This window comes from Nematocida ausubeli (genome assembly GCF_000738915.1).
Source record: "Nematocida ausubeli strain ERTm6 chromosome Unknown supercont2.1, whole genome shotgun sequence".
Classification (NCBI taxonomy): Eukaryota; Fungi; Microsporidia; genus Nematocida; species Nematocida ausubeli.
Window position 1 is genome coordinate 198090 of NW_026515634.1, and position 21186 is coordinate 219275.

General features: G+C 39.0%; 10 protein-coding genes across 10 annotated transcripts; 6 read left to right on the forward strand and 4 right to left on the reverse strand.

Moving 5' to 3' along the window:
- Positions 1-22: 22 nt before the first annotated feature.
- NESG_00140 (uncharacterized protein) lies at positions 23-1726 on the forward strand (the record flags this gene model as incomplete). Its single annotated transcript, XM_053047796.1, has 1 exon — positions 23-1726. One exon carries the CDS (start codon positions 23-25, stop codon positions 1724-1726), a length of 1704 nt encoding a protein of 567 aa, XP_052905621.1.
- Positions 1727-2294: 568 nt separating this feature from the next.
- On the reverse strand, positions 2295-3515 carry NESG_00141 (uncharacterized protein; the record flags this gene model as incomplete). The annotated part of the gene is made up of 1 exon (XM_053047797.1): positions 2295-3515. The coding sequence occupies one exon, from the start codon at positions 3513-3515 to the stop codon at positions 2295-2297; it is 1221 nt and encodes a 406-aa protein (XP_052905622.1).
- Positions 3516-3879: 364 nt separating this feature from the next.
- On the reverse strand, positions 3880-4497 carry NESG_00142 (uncharacterized protein; the record flags this gene model as incomplete). The annotated part of the gene is made up of 1 exon (XM_053047798.1): positions 3880-4497. The coding sequence occupies one exon, from the start codon at positions 4495-4497 to the stop codon at positions 3880-3882; it is 618 nt and encodes a 205-aa protein (XP_052905623.1).
- Positions 4498-4530: 33 nt separating this feature from the next.
- Positions 4531-5742, forward strand: NESG_00143 (uncharacterized protein; the record flags this gene model as incomplete). Its single annotated transcript, XM_053047799.1, has 1 exon — positions 4531-5742. One exon carries the CDS (start codon positions 4531-4533, stop codon positions 5740-5742), a length of 1212 nt encoding a protein of 403 aa, XP_052905624.1.
- A 116-nt stretch (positions 5743-5858) lies between these two features.
- Positions 5859-6578, reverse strand: NESG_00144 (uncharacterized protein; the record flags this gene model as incomplete). Its single annotated transcript, XM_053047800.1, has 1 exon — positions 5859-6578. The coding sequence occupies one exon, from the start codon at positions 6576-6578 to the stop codon at positions 5859-5861; it is 720 nt and encodes a 239-aa protein (XP_052905625.1).
- A 411-nt stretch (positions 6579-6989) lies between these two features.
- NESG_00145 (uncharacterized protein) lies at positions 6990-7319 on the reverse strand (the record flags this gene model as incomplete). The annotated part of the gene is made up of 1 exon (XM_053047801.1): positions 6990-7319. The coding sequence occupies one exon, from the start codon at positions 7317-7319 to the stop codon at positions 6990-6992; it is 330 nt and encodes a 109-aa protein (XP_052905626.1).
- A 636-nt stretch (positions 7320-7955) lies between these two features.
- Positions 7956-10652, forward strand: NESG_00146 (uncharacterized protein; the record flags this gene model as incomplete). Its single annotated transcript, XM_053047802.1, has 1 exon — positions 7956-10652. One exon carries the CDS (start codon positions 7956-7958, stop codon positions 10650-10652), a length of 2697 nt encoding a protein of 898 aa, XP_052905627.1.
- A 791-nt stretch (positions 10653-11443) lies between these two features.
- On the forward strand, positions 11444-11728 carry NESG_00147 (uncharacterized protein; the record flags this gene model as incomplete). The annotated part of the gene is made up of 1 exon (XM_053047803.1): positions 11444-11728. One exon carries the CDS (start codon positions 11444-11446, stop codon positions 11726-11728), a length of 285 nt encoding a protein of 94 aa, XP_052905628.1.
- A 37-nt stretch (positions 11729-11765) lies between these two features.
- NESG_00148 (uncharacterized protein) lies at positions 11766-13019 on the forward strand (the record flags this gene model as incomplete). The annotated part of the gene is made up of 1 exon (XM_053047804.1): positions 11766-13019. One exon carries the CDS (start codon positions 11766-11768, stop codon positions 13017-13019), a length of 1254 nt encoding a protein of 417 aa, XP_052905629.1.
- Positions 13020-17647: 4628 nt separating this feature from the next.
- On the forward strand, positions 17648-20335 carry NESG_00149 (uncharacterized protein; the record flags this gene model as incomplete). The annotated part of the gene is made up of 1 exon (XM_053047805.1): positions 17648-20335. One exon carries the CDS (start codon positions 17648-17650, stop codon positions 20333-20335), a length of 2688 nt encoding a protein of 895 aa, XP_052905630.1.
- Between the last annotated feature and the right edge of the window lie 851 nt (positions 20336-21186).

Genomic DNA, 21186 nt, shown 5'->3' on the forward strand with positions numbered 1-21186 from the left:
GTAAAATTTTGTTTAATTAGAAATGAATAAGAGATGCAATGGACTTGTGTTTACAATGGAGAAAGGCGCTCCTCCACGTAAGAAAAAGGAATCTGCCACGCCCAGCGCCCCAGCACTAAAAGGGGTGAGCAAGGCCAAATCCAAACAAATTGGATTTACGTTTACCTTTAAGGACGATGAGCCTGCGCCCACAAAGAAGAGCGCCGTGCTCCCTGCAGAAAAAAGCGCGCAAAAGCCAAGCAAGCAAGCAAAGGCTGCGCCAAAAGTTGCCCCAGGCCAGAAGAAATTTATATTTTCATTTGAGGTGGACAAAAGCGCAAAAGACAGTGTACATAAAGCAGGAGCAGAAAGCGCGCCTGCTGTGAAAAAGCTTGCAAGCACAAGAGGAAGAAAACCCGCTGCTAAAGTCGGCCCAATGAAGGAAGCTGTGTCCATGGCTGAAAAGCACTCTTCTAGCAAAGAGACAGGCCCTTCTGGGAAAGCCCCTCCTGCAGTGTCTTCTGCGCGCGCAGCAGGCAAACGAGCAGGTAAACCTGTCGCAGCTACAAGCGAGGAAAAACCTGCACCAAGCACTACCATAGCTGAGAAAGTTTCCTCTGCAGATGAAATAGGCGAGTGCTGGCAGGATTTAGATGCCATGCCTGATTTAGATAAAGATATGGCCCTTTCTATTGGAGATGGCACACCAAGTGTGCAAGAGGACATAAGCAAGGCAGCTTCTACTTCGAGCCCAGCAGAACAGCCTCTGACAAGTGAGAAAAACGAAATGAGCATAGCACCATCTGTGATTAGATCTATACCTAGCACTCCTATGAAAGCACAGACTCCAACTCCAAGCCGAACGCCAAGAAACAGCATGCACTTCCCATCTGTTGCCCATCTAAACACCGCGCCCCTACAAAGTAAAGCAGCCACCCCCATACTGAACCGGAAAAGAATGACAATAGGCCCAGAGGACGTTGTCTCGCCAGTTAAGATACGCAGGCTGTCTCTCGATGCGTTTGATGCAAGGAAGTGTTCTATATTCCAAACACGTAGAGAGAGCCTGTTTGGGTACGACCAGATATATGGAGGCAGTGTTTCTCCAGAAGACTTCTATAGGCACTCAAACATCTCGCAGCCTGCAAAGACAAGAACGAAGCAGATTCTTCTCTGGATTGCAAAGTACATTTCTAACGGGCATCTGAAAATAGACGGGCTTACTGAGGAAAGCACACAGAAGATATGCACAATGTACATGCGGCAAATAAATGAGCTTGTTCTTCCTGAGCAGCCAAAGACCAAGGAAGATTCGCACATAGTGGATAATGCAAAGAGTGTAATAGTCGCGCTCCAAGACGACACAGCCAAGTACAGAAGCGAAATAGAGAAGTGGAAAGAGGTGTACAGCACTCTCCTTCATTCTTATACACTGAAGGTGCCTCTTTTTGCGCCAGAGGAAAATATGCGAAGGCTGTCCATACACAGACAGAGTATGAATGGGCTTGTGTCCTTTGATGCAACTGTAATAGGATGCACCCCTGTTGACACAATGCGTGCTCTTTCCAGGCGGCTGGAGGAGCTGCACAGTTCTCTGAACTCCTCAAGGTATTTCCTTTTTCTTTCTCTCGAGTACACGAAAAAGGTATGCGGCTCTCTGCTTGAGGCCTCCCACCCACTCGACAAGTCTAAAGCGAACGCGCTCTTGCATGTTCTTTGCAAAATATCCCGTAAGGTGCAAGTATAATAAAGTTGTTTCTATTCTATAGCTGCTGCATGCATGTCCTGGTTCTCTCTACACTTTCACTCACTTGGCAGCCATAAAACAGTGCGCTGCCTTGCGGTTCTCTTATTAGGTGACACTGCTGCCCAAGGTTTCTCTTTTCTGGGCTTTTTCTAGAAAGCAGTGCTGGCTTGCAGAGATTGCGCCTGAGTGCTCTGCATTCTTTAGCCATGCACACTTGCTGGTCTACACTGCTTCTGTATTAAGAGACCTTACGCACCTATCCAGCAATGATTTCCCATATGTAAAATAATTTAATAGCTATAAGCTATTTTTAAGACCTGTGCTCATGCATCCTGTAGTAATAGATATATCGTATTTATTAACAAGCTCTTCCAAGCAGTGCAAAGCATACTCACCACTAGTATGCCTGTGTTCCTGCCTTCTAGGCTATCTGTCTGTGCAAATGTCTACATAGTGCACTCTGCGCTGTGAAAATGTATTTTCTTGAGTTTAAGATATACAAAAGAGGGTCTCGCCGCACATCCTAATTAATGCACTCTTATCTAATGCGCATGCGCGCATGCTCTTCCTATCTGCGCTGGGAAAGAGCCTTTCTGCACCACTGCACCTTGTCCTGGTAGAAGTCGTTCAGCGACTTTGCACACTTTGCATACTGCGAGCCAGGCGGATTGTACGCATAGCAGTTGCTAATGATCAGCTGAACATCAGAGTCCATTTCGTCAAATGCTCGGTATTGGTCTGTCTCTATCTTGTGCTGTATGGTTTGAAGATCCATTGGGCTTTTTATAACTGTGTAGTAGTCGTGCACATCATTAGCATTCACCGGCTCAAGGAACGGCCATGCTGTATTGTGCTTTCTTAGCTCGTAGCAGAGATACAAAAGCAGCTCTTTCAGACTGCCCTTACACTCTAGCGAACTCTCTATCTCCTCTGTAAACCCTGCTGAAATCAACCCTGGTATGCTCTTTATATCCATCACTGTACTTGGCATTGTGTACTCTGTCTGCAAGCCCGGATACTTCTGCTTCACAAACTCCTGCAGCTTTTCTCGCCTGTCCAGAAGCATGGTGTACACATCTCCCTGGGTGATATCTGGAAGGATCTTGCCCTGCATAAGCGTTCCTCCCTCATAGTCCTTGATGCGCCCTCTCCAGTTAATAAACGTGATTTTCTTGGTAAAACCCTGCTTTTTGAAGTAGCCTATTGCATAGTTGTCTGCATATGTCAGCAGATATATTGGGCTGTTGAAGAGCTCGTTGCTCTTTCTTGCAATATCTCTGAAATCTGCAAGAACTGTTTTCTTCAGCATAGTCATCATGAACTCTCCATACCCTTTGATCTGCGAGTCACTATTCACTGCACAGAAAACAATCTCTGCAAAAGACTCGTTGTAAAATAGCCTGTAGCAAATTCCCCCAACAACTTTATTTTCTTTTTTGTCAATCATCGCCATAGACCTGTGCTTTGTGTCAAAGAGAAGACGCGTGACATACTCCTTTGGCATATTAGGCAGCTGTTTTTGAAATATTGTGCGCAGCACTAGAAGTGTCTGCATGGACTGCATATATTCTGCATCTTGCGTGGTTACCACTATAATCTCTAAATCCCCATTCTCTACCTGTTTCATTAGGAAGCGGTTTCTTTCTACTTTTTGCTCTGCTTCTTTTGGTAGTCCAAACATAACTCTACTTCCTCCTCTGCTGGAATGAAATTTATAAATTTTTATATGCAGAGCAATTCCGTTATTCAGAATCACATATCGCTCAGCTACTGGGCAGCCTGCATGCATATCTATCCTTTATCTATATACTGCGCTTTTTTATTTCTCTGCGGGTGGGCTGCATATACTACCACAGTTATTTCTTGCTTCATTCAGAAAGAGCATGCGGCGGCCTCCTTTTCTGTTCTTTTGGATTATGTCTTTGCTTGCTCTAATCTGCAGTTCTCTATGCGCAGAAAATAGCAAGGATAACAGGGAACGGACTTTACTGCTTTCTAAATTTGATAAAAATACTTAATTCTTTCCTATACATAAAATGTCTGGATTTATTATGAAGTAGAGTACATTTTTATTACATTCTGTTCTTTGGATACATCCAAAGAGTTTTCTGCGCCTTGCATGTAGCTATAGATCAACTACAGCTCTAGGTCGGTCAGCTACTAGCCCTCTTCCTTCCAATCTTCTCCTCTATCTCAATTAGAAGGCTGCGCGAGTCGCTTATTCCCTGCGCAGATGCCCCTCTACTAGCCAGATCCAGTGCCTCCTTTGCAAACTTGTGCGCAATTGGCAGCTGGTGCACAGAAATGAAATACCTTGCCAGACAGCACTCCATTTTGTAGAACTGCGATGGCATTAGATTGGCTAGATACGTGTTGGACTCCAGAAAAACGCGGTCCACATCTCCCTCCTGCATATACCCGTGCTTGCGGCTCATTTTCTTAAGTATCTCCATAATATGGGACGTCTTTGTGCTCTGTGCGAGTATTCTGGACATTCTGTATCCCTGCAGAATCTTTTTTGTTGTTGCGCTACCCACCCAGCTCTTTGCATATATATTGGTCAGCGCCATAATAATGCCTTTGTCATTCAGATCCTCCCGCTTTTTCAGCGCATATGTGTAGAACTTGTTAAAGGTATCGAGCTCGGCAAAGATCGTGCTGTATGGAACTGCGTGTTTAGGTACAACGTACATCTGGGCCTCTGCATCCTGGTACAAATCCACCGCCATATTATTGTCAATGTACCACAGATTCTCGACAACAAACTCCATATTTACTTGAATAGCACAAAATAATTTTACTATATGTTATCCAATTGGAAATGCAGACAGACCATCACGGCTGCAACAATGGACTGCTACAAGTCTAGCATAATCTCTGACGAAACACTTGTTCTGGGCAGAAACAAAGGGTTTGTTGAAGTGTACAAAATAGGCGCAAGCCTGAAGAAGAAAATTGAGTTCAAAAGCCACTCCCCCTGCTTCGACTATCTGAGAAGCACAGAAATCGCAGAGTCTGTGGATAATATCAGCGTGCTGCCTTCTGGAACAAAAGAAATTCTTGTTCTTAGCGGAAACCAGAAGAACGTCAAGCTGTGGAATGTCCATCCATCATATATTAATACAGAAAACCCCCCACACATTGTGGAGTGCTGCACAGACTCGTCTTTTTCCTGCGACACGATAGAGGAAGCTTCCAATGATGGACGCAGCCCATCCGATAGAATGAAAAACATCTTTTTGGGAAAGACGGAGCGGAAGGCGCGCGTCAAGCTAGAGAAAGACTACACGCCTGAAAATGTCTACAACATACACAGTCTTTCTGTCTCGCCATCTGGAGAAACCATTCTCATGGCAGACGAGCTCTCAATTACGCTGATGAGCGCAAAGCTTGAGAGCCCGCAGACTGTTCTCAATCTGAAGCCCACAAAAAATGAAGAGCTGTCCAAGGTGATTACCACTGCCCGCTTTGTAGAGAAGTCAAACAACATGTTTATATACGGAACTGCAGGCGGCGCCATGTTTTTGCATGACCTTCGGGACTGCTCTCGTGGAGGAAGTGTACTAACTGTGAATCCGCAGAAGCGCGCAGACTTCTATAATGAGGTTGTGCAGCCCATTGCAGACATCCAGCTGGTCTCTGATAACATCATTGCGTCCCGGGACCTGCAGTACATCGTTACCACAGACATCCGATCCCCAGGAAGTGCTCTCATGGAGTACGATGTATATCCTCTTGTTCGCAAAAACATTAGCGACCTGTATGACTCAGATGAGATATTCTCTAAATTTAAAATGGCTGTATCTGGCGATAAAATCTATACTGGATCCTTTAACACAGTTCTTACAGAGGTAGATACAAAGACAAACACAACAAACCGGGTCTTCCTCGAAGAAGATCTAGAGTCAGCCACTCGAATTATAGAAGACAAAAAAATCACCTGCATCTCACTGAAAAATGACTGCATGATAACTGCTCATGGAAATCAGTGCTATATATTTAGATCTACTGTATAACAGAAAAAAACATCTCTGCATGGTATGGATTTAATAAATAGTTGGTGTTTATGAAGGTGGTAATGACTTCTACATGGCTTTCTTTCTTGGATGGCTGCTACTTTTAGTTTGCTTCTTTATATCCATCGAAGGTATTTTAAGAATAGAATTCCAAAGAGCACTGCGAATATTACTAAAATGCTTCTTCTTTTTTGTTTGACTTTCTCTAAGGCTCCTCTCAGCTCGTATGACCCCCCGCGCAGATTTGACTTAGCCTGTGTGAATAGGCCATCAATTAGGTCCACCTTCTCACCCTGCAATGATATGTGCATGGACACCTCGGTCACCATCTGCCCAAGCTCGTTTATGTGCTGCTCCAAAGACTCAAACTCTCTTCTCCGAATGCTGCTCATTTCTTCTCTCTGTATTTCTCTGCTCACATGCCTGGTTTCTTGCCGCATAGCATGCCCTATGGAAGGTGTGCGTCTCTGCTGTTCCTCCTGGTGCAGCGCTGCAGCTTTTCTCTGCTCGTTTTCCCTGTGCCTGCTCAAAATCTCCCGGAGCTTCAAAATAAACCCACTGTGCTTGTGCTTCATAAGCCGCACAATGCTCTGGTCTATGTCTTCTGTGCATTGCATTCCTGCAATCTGGTCAAACAAAATGTCCAGCTGCCGTTCTGTATCACTGATTAGTGCACTGCTTGGTGCTCTTCTCTGGCTCACAGCACTTTCTAATAGATCTATGTTCTTCTGTGCGCTCTGCACTGTGGCAGCAGACGGCTGCTCTGAACATCTGGGCCTCTCCTGCAGAGCATTTGTTGCTGCTACAAGCGATCTAAATTCTCTTGTTCGATCCATAAAAAGTTTATATTCTCTATGCCATATTTAAATAAAACATATATTAATTCAAAAGCTGTACTGTTTGCTTTTTTAATTCAGTCTAATATATTTTATATATCCCCATCCATTGTTTATAATATTGGAAGAGTTTTTCATTATTTTTTCAAGAAGCAGTAGCTACACAGTCTTCCCATGCGAAAAAATGCCCATTATCTTAGAATTGTACATGCTCTACATAATTCAAGTTTTTTGCAGAAATTACTTGAAAACATAGTCTAGAACTATAAGCAGTCCTGCAATAATACGGCAAAAACATGCCACAGATTGTATAGTACATTACAAAAAGAGTGAATGGTATAGTTGGCATTCACATCCCGACCTTCTTTATTTACTGAACAAATCTTTAACTGCTATTATTAAGAGTTTTCTTTATTGACAGCACTCAAAGGACCGTTCCTTTTTTGTCTTTTGCAGAATTATTCTGCTTATAATAACAGAGATAAGCATTGTACACAGAATGTATCCATTTCCTGTCATCATTGTCATCATAAGAATCCATGAGCCTAGGAATCTCACAACATCAACAATGTATTTGTTTTTGGTGATTTCATTTATGTGATTTGCTGCTAATGTAGTGCATGCAATAAAAAGAATAAGGGCAGGAAAGAGTTTTCTTGTAATGCACAGGCCTGGTATAAAATATTCAGATACTTCGGTATCCCACACGATGCACATGCTCATCCCGCATCCATGGCACATATTTTATTGGATGTACTCTCTGGCTATATAATATTTGTGTAGCTAATTGTATTGTCCTGTGCGCCAAAGACAGAAAATGTGCTTGCTAAGGAACTCTAGTTTAAATAAATTTTGTTATATTTAGAAGAGCTTTATTCACATGTATCAGCAGATGCCTTGTACTCCTGTAATTATTTTTTAAAAGGATTTTCGTATGCACTGCGCAGCATATGGAAACATACATTTTTAGCCATGCAGCACCCATAAACAGAATAAAAGTTACTGAACTTTCCTCTTTTGAGAGTTAAGGAGAACAATACCCTGAGTTGATTCTACAGAAGATAGTATTTATACACTTCGTCTTTATTTAAATCTTGATCTGTTTAAACGGTTCTAAAGAGAAATAATTTTTCTCTTCTTGATCTGATCTAAACCAATCAGACTATTGCTCTTGAAACTCCTTTTGGAAGGTAGACCAATCACTTGTACTCTGCTTATGGGATAAAATGCAATCAATAAAATGTATCTCATCAGATTTTAGTATGAGCATACAACATCTCTAGGCAGAGTCTTTGTACCAGAAGTGCTTATACATAAAGAATATCAATACGTTAATAGAAATTTGCAAATATAAATCAAATTTTTATAAATATATATATGAATATATACCGTTTGATCAAATTACTAACACTGTCTGTTGTGTGTGGTAAAATCACCAAAGATGATCTAAAGGCGATACAGCAGATAAAAATAGCACAAGAGTCATCTGTAACACTTGCTATAAACCCCACAGGGCCTCTTACCATGCTGTTTGAATATATTTCTCACATTGCAGGATTTATGCATAACAAGAGGTTTTTTTCTCCAGAAATTAAAACATGCTATACGCTTGAAATGCATCCAGTGTCGACAAATCCCGTGAGCAGATTTAATTCAAAGTTTGAGAGAAGCCCAGTAGATGATAAAGCATATCAAACTGAAAGCCTTGGCTCTAAAACACCAAAGTATGTTATTGAGTATCACAAAAGGCTAATCAACATGTTTCCGTCCGCAACAGGAGATCTATCTATCCAAGCAGGAAGGCCTGATGCACTGACCCGATTTCTAAAGGCCGAATCTGTGAGCTTTCATGCGCCTGACATTCTTGCAGCACTGTTTCTTCTCTCTGAGGGAGTGGATATTGATATTAAAATTGAAAATGTCGGTAGTGTGAAAAGTCTTGTTCTGAGAAAAAGAAATGGACAGGACGAGCATTTCCGTGTCAATATGAGAGTTATGGAGTACAACTGGAATATTAAAAAGGAAGAGGAAGTATTCCATAGTGAAACAGCTGAGATAATTAGCTTTTTCATTCGAAACACCGATAGCTCTTTTCTGAAAGTAAATAGAAGATTTTCAGAGCCAAAGTCTTTTGATCAGTTTGTAGAGGGACACTTTCTAGACACGCCATCATTCCTAATACAGTCTTATATATTTGAATTTATGAATAATGCAGCAGAAGTAGAAAAGCTAATTCGATCTGTCTATAACATTCTGCATGAGTATGTATCCGAGCCAGAGGGAAAGCAGCACCCAATATCACGCAAGCTTGCTAATAAAGCCCAAAAGGTATTTAATAGCTGCTTTATGCCAGAAGAGTCTTGCCCAGATAAAATGGAATACTTAGACATGCTTCAGGATATTCAAAAAGCTGTAAGTATTGCTAAGGTGTTTCCCTTCTCAGATGCTAGCCAGCTACCCTCCTACATAATTATTCCAGTGTACAGACGCAAGGAAAAGAAGTTTTGTACACAGAAAAAGTTTAGCAACTGTGTAGAAACATGTCTTCTTTCTCTGTTCTGCTGCCTTGCGTATGACATCAGCAAAGATGAATACACAACAGAGCACATAGAGAGTGCGTCTGATCACTTAAAAAGATTCTTTTCCACGAACTATAAGCCATTTGAAAGCACTGATTTCCAGATGCACCTGGACTGGTGCAAAGTTGTGTCAGATCTAGATTGCCCAGATATAGACTACACTCATGAAAGAAATGAGATTCAGACGGGATTACTAAATATTTTGTGCCTCATTCTTAAAATCACCGGGCGGTCTCAGGAGGAGCGCAATACCATCTCGCAGATTATAAAAGCTCTGAATGCAGGCATAGATCCAGCTGTAGAAATATACAGCTGGCTAAAGGAGTATATGCAATACCTCTTCCAGTCACTGTTCAAGAGTGGGACCATAACAGTATGCTGCAGCTCTCTCTACAAAGCAGCTAGAGCTGGAGGGAAAATAGACATTTTTGGGACTATTTCTATATCATCGGTGTTTAATGGAATCGAAAACAAGCTTGAATTGAACCTAACCTATAGACATACAGATATCACTGTCCTCCCGCAGAAGATGGTTTCTTCATGTGAACAGCTTTTATTGCTAGAGAGCATTGAGGGCAAGCTAGTGCAGAAAAATAACAAGCCCAGTTACCTTCTTAGGCACTATGTTCATATAATGACAGAAAAATTCAAACTACTCCAAATAACTACTGCTGTTGATCGCAGAGAGGAAATAATGTGCATAAAACATAATAGATTTAGGGAAATCAACAAACTACTAATGCTCGGAAAGATATATGAAATACAATACAAGAAGGAGCTTTTTGCATGTATTTTAATGTATGCTTTGGATGAAAACCTAACCCTTGAGCATCCTGAGCTAAAGCTTGCGCTAAACATTCTTGGAAGTACGCCACTTAGTGACTTCAATACTCAAATAACAATGATGCCAAGTCTCAAATACAGCGGAATATATAAGCTATGCAGTGATCAGATTCGAATATCAGAAGAGGGCTATAATTCTATTCTAACATACACATCTGAAACAAACAACATCTTCTCGTATGTACTGGATATGAATGATCCCGAATATTTGCTTTCTTTTCTGGAGGCATTCATGCAGATAGAATTTACCTGCGCAATTACATTCTCTCCATTAAAAACAGCTGTCTATACGGAAAAAATCTTTGACTTTATATGCAGAAACAGCTGCATGGACTGCATAGAGAAAATTGACGGCCTTATAGAGAAACACTGGAAGAAAGATAAAAAAATGAAGGAAAGCCTGCATGCTTCTTGGTTTTTCTATGCATGCAATAGCTCAAATCCTATGCCTTCATTAATAGTAAAGTTCTATGGTATGCTGAATCAATCTATAAATACAATTCATTTCATGTATACAAATAGAAAGACAGACTCTAAAAACATTTTAGAAGTTATTAATGGCATGAAAGATACGCTGTGCTCATTGGAAGGAGGGCGAATTAAGTTTGACAATGTGCTTTTCACGATTTCTCGTTTGCAGGAGATAAGATAGCTTAAATCGCTGTTCTTTCGCAATCCCTAAACAAGAACCAAAGAATTAGAATAAAAGAGCTATTTTGCGGCTTTTCAAATTAAAGATTTATAATTTAGCAGAGAATCACATGCTCTTTTATTTTATCATAGCCCAGCTAAAAGGCAAGACAATAAAAAGCACATGATAGAAGCAGTATACAGAACTAGCATCAAAGTATACCTTGGTTGTTTTTTCTATATGGATTGGTGCTCTCTGGGATACTACTCTAGACTACCCCACAGCCTGCCCCACTATATAACTACTATGCATATGTTAAATACACATATAAATAGCATAAAGACAGCTGTGTCTAGAATATCATTTTTTAAAAATCACATCCCCTATGTATAGTATGATTCTTCTTAGACTCTGCAACTAATTGTGCCCAAGACTGCCTATATTTCATAATTTAGTTGAAAGCTGCGCATATTGCAAAATTGATTACTAGCAAGACGCCTTTTATCTAGAGGCAAGAACTGTCTCTACCAACATATACCAAGCAGAAACATCTTTTAGCATACATTTCAAATTTTCAAAATAGCACTATTCTCTTTTACTATGTAATAGCTATATGCCTATAAATAAACTCAGAAAATTCAATAAACAGCCAAGCACGATATGGCTAGAAATAACCTGAATTTCCTGTGAGTGCTGCAAGTATATTCCATTGATTCAAGAAATATTGCATGATTCAGCAGTGATACTGAAAGAGCATGCTTTTTCACACAGTATATGGGCAGTTATTACTTGTAACTGCTAAAAATATTTTTATGTTCTGCAGCTCATGCGAGAAGTATTTAAACATATGCTCGCTGGTGTGCAGCTTCTGCGGGAAAAAGAATGCTCTTAAATTAGAGCCGAAAAGATCGCTGCAAAAAAGCTACGCCATGCAGACAACAAAAGAAAGACACAAGGGGGCAAAAATCAAGGAAGAGTGCCCAGACTGCAAATCTGAATATTTGTACTATTATACAATGCAGCTGCGATCGGCTGATGAAGGGCAAACCGTTTTCTACGAGTGCGACTGTGGATACAAAGCAAAACTCAACACATAAATAATAAAGCAGAAAGTTTACTAAAAAATATATTTGGATGAGCAGAGAGAAAAGACAAAAAAGAGCAAAGAGACAAGCTAGCTCAGAAGAGGAAACAGAGAGCAGCTCGAAAGACACCTACAGTGAAACAACCCAGCTTTCTGAGGAAGAGCAGAGCGAGTATGCTAGTGAAAATCATACGCCCGAAGATGTTCTGAGCCCTGGATTTGAGAGCGATAAGGAGGAGGAGCAGATGCAGCTCAACCCTGAGATGGATGGAGACATCGATGACGACATGGTTGAATATGCACACTCAAACGATGGAAGCGGTTCTATTGATCGATCGAACTCGCTTGAGAAGGGAGACTTTGGATACTCTGATGATAAAATTAAAAGAGAGGAAGAGCATACTAGAGAAGATATGTCTTCTCCTTACGCATACTCAGACCAAGAAAAGCCAGATTTGGAGGCAGAGATGGAGGAGCAGAGCGAGGAGAACGGCACTGAGGCTGGGGAGACCAGCCAGCCCTATCATCCCAAGGAGGAAGAGAATTCGTGCGAAGAGGATGACATTATTGAGTGCCGAGAAACCACTCTTCCTACTAAGACAGAGAACAGCAAAAAAAGACATCTTGAAGATCACGATGCGCCTTCTAAAGTGGCTAAAACTGAGAGTATAGAAGAAGAAAAAAGGTATCCGGTCAGCAGCGAGGCAGATGAAAAAATGCAGGCGTATCTTGAGAAAAACACTAGCCAAATACTTGACTTAAGAGAAAGAGGATGGAAGCGCAACAGCAGACCTTTGCTATGGAGGCCCAGTGTAGAGGCTTATGATGAGGAAATAAGCCAGGTCAATGAGGAAGCCATCCTACAGCGGTTCAGAACCCAGATAGAGAATCCAAGCATGTTCAATGTTAGAAAAATAAAAGCAGATCCATACTATGCAAAGCAGCAAATACAAAGTAGAAAACATCTCACAAAGTCTGATCTGCTAAGAGTTAAAGAAAGAATGGAAACAAGCAAGATAATAGAAGTCCAGCAAGTTCTAAGGAGAAAAACCCGAATGGAAAAAGATATGCTAAACAAAACAAGAAATCTTCATGTAAAGTTAAAGGAGATAGGGCACCAAACAGAAGCATCTGATATTTTTGCTCTTCTGACGCAAGAGTACATATTTCAAAAGAAAGACATAGTGCAAAGCATGGAAAGCATGCTAAATGATCTATCGTACATACACAACAGGGCAGGAGAAAACAAACAGTATCTTTTAAAATGCATTGATTTTATTGAACAATCTGTTGTAATTGAGTAGATAGATAGAGTATGAAGAAGTTTAAAGCGCTGTTTATGGCTCTGCATAATTAGCAGGGCCTCTGGTGTTCATGCATTTGTATTAGTGTGGATTTCACTGCATACCAGAGCTACTATAGACTAACAAGCTACTTATCTTACTCATGCATTGGCGTGGGTATTTGGCTTAATAATAAGTGCCCTGCGTGCTCTTAATAAATAACCCCATCTAGTAATGCTTTTCAAGATTTTTCTATGGGTTTGTGTGTGTTGGTTTTCCATCGCCTAGAGTGCATGAAACCTTCTCTCCGGGTCAGCAATGTAGATTGATGTTGGTTATTGCCTCCCGGGTTTTGGCTGTAGGCCAACACGCTACAAGGGGCTCTACGCACCAGTTACATTAGATGGCTTAGACTCTTGCTATTTTATTTATTTTTGAGAAAATAATTAACCACCTTCAAAAATAACGTAAAATGCTTCTTTTGGAAATTTTCAGAAGCTTGGGTAGCTGATTTTTCCTCTTCGAAATATTAGACTTGGTCATACTAAACCTGGATATAATTTATTTCTCATCGTCTATATATAGTTTTATTCGTGGGAAAAGGATAAATTAACTTGTTAATTAATTACCTTTAATTAATTAAATAATCTATTTCCCACAACGGATCGTAATGTGACACCAAGTGTCACATTAACATAGATCCCTATACTATGACACGTAAACAAGTAGAGCCCCTTGTAGTGTGTTGGCCTAACCAAAGCCCGGAAGGCAATAACCAACATCAATCTACATTGCTGACCCGTAGCTAAAGGTTTCAATGCCCTTGAGGCAAGGAAAACCAACACGGGTTATATCTAGATTTAATATAACTAGAGCTTTGAGAAAGCATATAAATATAAGACAAAAAAATTTAAAAAAACAAAGCTTAGTATGACTAAGTCTAATATCTTAAAGAGGAAAACTCAGCTAGAAGCAGACAGCGATGACTCTTCAGACCAACATTCAGCAGAAATGCATAGCGGGAATAATGGGAGTACAACAGAGATTCTTACGCACTTAAAGCGTCTTCCTTTAAAAAACGGAAGTGAAAGTAGTAGAAGGAAGTTTTTGATGATGGAAGCTTGTGTTCCCAAATGGGCTGGATTAAGTCCATGTCAGAAGATTTTCTTTATTGAAGAAGAATTATCTAGCCGCAGCGAGACCATAGAAAAGAGGATCTATACTCTATTTAAGTTTCACATTGCTAGTGTTGGAATTCCTTTTGAAAACTGGACAAAGGAACTGTACGAAGAAGCCATAGAAGTTCTCCATACTCTTATTGACAAAGAGCGTGTATCGCCTCTTGTAAAACCCCCACGAAAAGGAAAAGGCACATGGATGGCATGGTTTGAGAAGTTTATGCCTTATGTCACCTATACACCATATAGTTGGGAGGAAGTCAGAATAGAGTTTACACGAAAGGCTACTACGTATCATGCTGCATTGTTAGTTGCATGGCAGCAAGAGGAGAAAACTATTACAGCAGGACTTAAAAATCTGTATGCTGAGTGTTTGCGTTTAGATGAGCTAGAGGTGCAGGAACCGCAGACTAGAGATTCGTCTGGATTGACGTGTAGACAATGTGGTCTTGTAGGACACATGGCTAAGAATTGCAGAAAAAAGAACAATAATAGTAGTGAAAATGCTAGAACTGCACGATGGATGCAGTCCTTAGAGAATTTTTCTTTTACTCCGAAGTATAAGAGGGGGGAAGAGATGATAATCCCAGATGGTCTTTCACGACTTTATGAAGCTCCTTCAAAGAAATTACATGTACCTGCTAGGTTAGAGCAGAGGGCGTGCAGTGAATCAGTATTAACACAGTCAGATTATGATAGAGTAACAAGAATTCATGAGGAATTAGGACACCGTAAGAGCATTAGAATTGATTTAGAAATGCGTGGTATTAATGTTACTAGTATGGAACTAAGGAAGATTTTAGAATCTTGTAGGGTGTGTCTAGAGAGAGACAACCAGTTTACGAAGCATAATTCTTATATTGATACTGATGAGCCAGGAGAGCTGATGGGCATAGATTTGATGGAATATGCAAATAAGTATGTGATAGTGATGATAGACTATTATACTAGGATGGCCTTCGCTAAGGAAGTAGCAGTAAAGCAGGCAGGCAAAATCAAGGACTTCGTTATGGATGTATATAAGGAATTTCCGTTTAAGAAGATCATTGCAGACAATGGAAAGGAGTTTGGGAATTCCGTATTGTTGGATTGGCTAGATTCTAAGGGAATCGATATTTATTTTAGGCCACCTTACTACCACGAAGGGATAGGGCGAATTAAAAGATTGATTCAAACTCTTCGGGAAAGTTTGAACAGAAGTAAGGGTGCACTTAGACGTAAGTTGGTACGGGTAGTTAAAGCATATAATGCTACAGTACATCGAGCAATAGGGATGCCGCCGTTGCACGCCATGGATGCTGAGAACCGCGAGAAGATAGAGTCTTCTATTGCAAAGTATAAGCGGGAGTTCGGGAGAACAGTGAGACTGGAATTACCAGTAGGCCAGAAAGTACTGATCAGGAAAGAAATACGCACTAAGGATGATAAACATTTCGAGGAAATGGGGGTTATTGAGTCATTGGAAGGATATGACACTTATTGGATTAGACTACCAGGAGATAAGCTCATTAAGAGAAATCGGAGTCAGTTAAAACCCGTTGGAGAAATTAGTGATGGATGCTAGCAAGTTTAATGGATGGCGTCAAAAGAGAATAAATGCTTCGGGCTTTATTATAATTTGGACCAGTCGCTCTGATGGAAGTTTCTTTCGAGAACTGTTATTTACCGTGTCGCTCAACTAAGAAATAATTACTGTGAGTGTAATTAGAAAGTAGGTCATGGGAGGCATATCCAGGTAAGTCCTCGGGAATATTCTTAGTTGTAGGAAGGTTGACTACACCTTATGACAGAGGTTGTGTGGAGATTGGGGTAAACAATCAGATACTTGTAGTGCACGACAATGTATCAATCCAGCATCCGCCGTATTAGTTATCCTCAGGTGAGGTTTTTAGTTTTTCCTTTTGACAACTGACGATTGCAAGGGTTTTCTTTTTTAGTTGGTAAGCAAGCAACCCAGGTTTATGCTTAGCGGGGGGATGTTGGTTTTCCTTGCCTCAAGGGCATTGAAACCTTTTCTCACCGGGTCAGCAATGTAGATTGATGTTGGCTATTGCCTTCCCGGGTTTTGGCTAGGCCAACACGCTACAAGGGGGCTCTGCTTTGTTTTATTACGCCTACGATCAAACGATTATAAATGGCATATACTGCTATTTAAGATATGGCATCATTTTGATATTGGCGAGGTCTATAAATAGACGATGAGAATTCGGGTTATATCCAAGTTTAGTATGATCAAGTCTAAAACTTCAAAAAGGAAAACTATCTAGTGTAAAAAGTATGTATTTGTGTTAACTGAATTACTAACTTACCCCAATGTCTCACTATCTTTGTATAGAGATGTTTTTAAAGGATCCATGAAACAATAAATCTGGGAAATTCTACATATGTGTACATAGAGATATCCAACCCTCAATATTAAATGGACTCAGCACCTATAAGGATTAATTTTGATGAAGTGGCTATGTACAAGTGTTTTGATAATAGGATAAATTGGGCTGACAGTCTGGTATGATAGTGTCATTAGAAGATCTGATGGTTATGCATTGATGAATTTCCACGATGTTATTGATAGGTCTATACATGCTAATTCTGTTCTTTATTAGTCTTACATACTCTTTTTGTTTGGAATACATCTTTCTCTACTTTTTATACTTGCCTGTTCATGGTTCTTTAGATTGTGCTGGTTCTTGTATTTTTCGGTGTCTTTGCTTTTTTTACATGATACAAATCCTCCAATAAATAAACTCAAGTTACAGTAGAGATGAATGCTTTATTTTTGCAGCAATCATTATAAAAATAAAACCATAGCATGAGAATATACAGAAAAATAAAGAGAAAGGGCAGTGCCCAAACTAGTTACATATAAAATTACTTATGGATGCCATATTAAACCCATTTATTAAATTATGGGTTATATTATTAGAAGACCTATGTACAGGAATGCTAATTAAATTATACATAGCAAGAAGTATGTAGTATTTGTCTAAAACATGGATTTTTTTCTGGAATCCAGAAGTCGATCCTATAAAGCACAGAATAAGTGAGAAATCCGTAAAAACAGCTTAATGCTCTGTACATGCTATCACCTGGGTTTTCTCGGAAATATTAGTCTCTACTTTCCTATCTAGCATCTAATTTATTTATTATTGTATATCTATAGATCTTTAGATAGCTATTAATCAATATGATGCCATAAGAATGTAATCTTACTTAATAGCCAATGAAGAGTGACAGCATGCGTCATTATACCCAATTAATATGACTGAATACATGCAAACAAGCAGAGTCTCTTGTAGCGCGCTAGCCTATAGCCAAATCCAACCTCTCTTTTGTAGAATTTACTAAAAAAATATTATGGAAATAAAATGATCTGTCAACACTCAATGTGTTTATGATATGAATCATTATCGATTAATTATTCCATTTTAAATGCTTAAATACAAAAATGTCTAAAGATTTCAGTATTGAGATATGAACATGCGGATAAAAAGAAACACACAGGAATGTTTATACGAAAGAAAGAACAAAGAACAAGCAAACAGAAGTACTAAAAGCATGTCCATGCGGCTACTAGCAAAAGTGCTTCTTATGTGCATGCTTTTATCTATACAGAATGTCTTTGGATTATTGAACAGAAAAGATATGGAAGAAGTGCTAGAAGAAGTATTAAGTAAAACAAAAGATGCTAGTATGTCCAAAATGAATCGGTATTTTAGCCCAATTCTGCTGGATTTATATAGGAAGATAGACATTGTTTACAGGAGGCGATTTAATCCTCAATACATAAATGAACAGGCTGCTATGCCAAAGGAAGAAAATATTTTACAGAATATAGACCGAACAAACGACACAGTCAAAGAAGAGGATTCAGAGGGAAATGAGATGCCAAAAGAAACTGTGGACCACTACAATGCACTGATTAACATGTTCCCTTCTCCATCTGGAGAAGTAAGCATCTATCCTAAAAAAGGCTGCAAAGACTCTTTCACTTCTTTCTTAAGGAGTGACCCTGTTAAGGAATATGCGCATAAAATTCTTGCAATACTTTTTCTACGGACGGAGGGACTATATGCGCCGCTAGAAGTTGAGAATGAGGAAAGCGCTTGCCCAAAACTTACATGGACTAATGAATACAAACCCGAAGAATCCTTCAGTGTTCCCATATGCATTGCTAGTGCAGAAGGGCAGGGAAGTAATGGCTCTAATGAAGAAGCAAATATAAAAAAAGTTAACAGTAGACTACTGCAGACTATTAAGTATTTTATTAATGCAAAGTCCAGCCAGGAGCTTGAAGAGAGTATAGTACTGCTAGAATCAGATAAGAAAGCAAATTATTGGGAGAATGTGTTTACTGAGACACCCGCTTGGCTTATACAATCATATATATACTACTATCTGGAAACTAAAGAAGAGGCAATTAAACTCTATGGTGAGATAGACAAAAAATTAAAGTCTTGCATAGATTTGTATCCAGTATATAACTATAGCTATATTGCAGGGGATTTCTTTGACAAATCCTTTACATCTAAAGATGTGCAGTCAGAGGAACTTGTGTGGTGGGAAAAAGTAAAAAAACTTGAAGATATGGTTGAAGCTAAGAAAGAAGTCCAGCTGTATCCCTTCGCGGATAATAGTCATCTACCTAACAAAGAAATAGTTAATCTGAATATCCAAGGAAATACATATTTGGAAACAAAAGTAATTTCAAGTGATATAGAATCTGTGTTACTTACTCTATTATGCTGCTTTGTATACGACCCAGAAACGAATACATACAATGTTAATCAAATTCTGGGCGCGAAGGAAGAAGTAAAGAGTCTGTTTGGCATGCCATCTAAAAGCATAGGTACTTCTAGAAATTTATCTAAAGTGAACAGAAATTCAGCCACGAGCAGCGCACCAAGCAAGGATATGCCTGTTATTCGGGTAGGGCAGGAAATACCACAAGAAGTTTGGAGTAGGTGGAGTGAAATAGTCCAGAATGTAGTGAAAAATGATGAAGACATAAGTTATATAATCCTAGAAAACAATAGGTGTATGATTAAACCCGACATCTTTAATATTCTCATAATAATGATAAAAGTTACAGGAATACATTATTCTAACTATAAGCATGTCATACAGGTATATAAAGATAGGAAGAAAAATATAACATTAATTAATAATGCTCATCTGATAAATCCCCTTGCAAACGAAATTGCAAACTATGCAGCATATGTATTTTCTTGCATATGTGGAGGGTTCTTATGCGATATAACATTTCCAGAATGGTGCAAGATGCCTTCTATACCTTCTAAAGATAAGAAAGAAAGAAGAATATGTGTGAATTTTATAAATTGTGCTATTAAGAATATAGGTGCTGGAAACGATTTGACTGGAAGCATAGAGATTTACTATGCAACAGAAAATAGTGCACGGCCAATAATTATTCATTTTGCTGCACCAGAAAAAGCTCATTTAGAAATTGGCAGCTATGCTGTAAAATCAAACAATTCAATTATTAGTAATTTAAAGAAAGAAATATGCACAATGCCAAAAAACAGCTATAGTCTGTATGCGCTTTCTAAATACGCAGAAACTTTGGAGTTATACACTCCAGACGATGTGGTGATTGATAAGTTCTATATAGAAGAAGTAAACAATCATGCTATAAGACTGGAAAATAAGACAATCCAGCCATGGCAATATGCCAATTGCACTGAATATGGTATACCTTCATCTATGATAAGTGATATATTTAAGAATGGGATGGATGAAAAATACAAATATGACTCGCAAGATTTAAAGAGCCTAATACTCAGTAAGCCAGGGCTTAATATAAAACAGATGATGTATTTAATTGTCTGCATAGCAAAAGAAGCCAAAGATTTGGAAAATAGTTTTTATAATGAATGGGAGATGAACAAACGCATGATAGATTGCTGTGACAAGTATACAGATGATTGTGCGCTCAGTTTTGTAGTGTTTTTACTTAAGCATTTGATAGACCTCAATGCAGATTTGGATATTGCAAATGTAGTTGAATTATATGCTCGGGTTTATGGACACAGTAACAGAAAATGCCTAAATACTCTATTTAATATGCTGTCGTTCAAGAAAATAGACACAGCTAAAATAATTAAATGCTTGGAAAAGTATGGTAGTATTATTGAAAAATAGCTGTCTCTAGAAAAAAAACAACTTACAAGGCCGTAATTTCTAGTTAAATTGGATGGTATTTTAACCACACAACTTTTCACAGAAGAGTTCAATTAAGAACAGCTGAGTTTTTCTGTGCATTAAGCTCCCAGTGAAAGAAAGCACTCTAAATGCAATAGTTGCATGGTTTTACTGCAATTATCCTATCCAAAGTATTAAGAGTGCAGCTTTGCTGGAGACAAGAGTCGTATGAGAGCCAATTCTTGCTATCTAGTGCAGCCACTAAGGCTCTCCTCAGAGTTTAATAAATGTTCTAGCTTAATTTCTCTTTCTAAAATATTAGACTTGGTCATACCAAACTTGGATATAATCTATTTTTATTGCATATCTACACTACTAAACCAGAAAAAGAGTCTTGTGCTCTTAAGGCTGGGAAAGCCAATACGTTTGATTCAGAAATAAACTAAAAGAATTTTATGATAAAAAATATATATTCTCTTTTCATCCAAGTATAATTTATAGGTATTAGAAGAAAAGCACTGTGCATAGCATGTTGCTAACTAGAAAAACTGTTGCCAGTGGCTCTATATATAGTAGTAATTTTAAATAAATTTTTATCTTTAGTTTTCTTAGTAGGCAACAATAACTATATAAATAAAAGCAGAGTAAAAATAAAAAGCGCATATATGGAGCGCTTTATAATGAGTATATACGCAAGCATTGAAAAGCATTTGAAAAGCACATCGACTCACTTTAAAAGTGATTTTCATGAATATATATGACGTGCCACGATGGCGGAAGCGTCATAGCCTGGAAGTAATAACCCAAGAGGGACAACATCTTACTTAAAGAAGAACTTTTATTCATGTCCT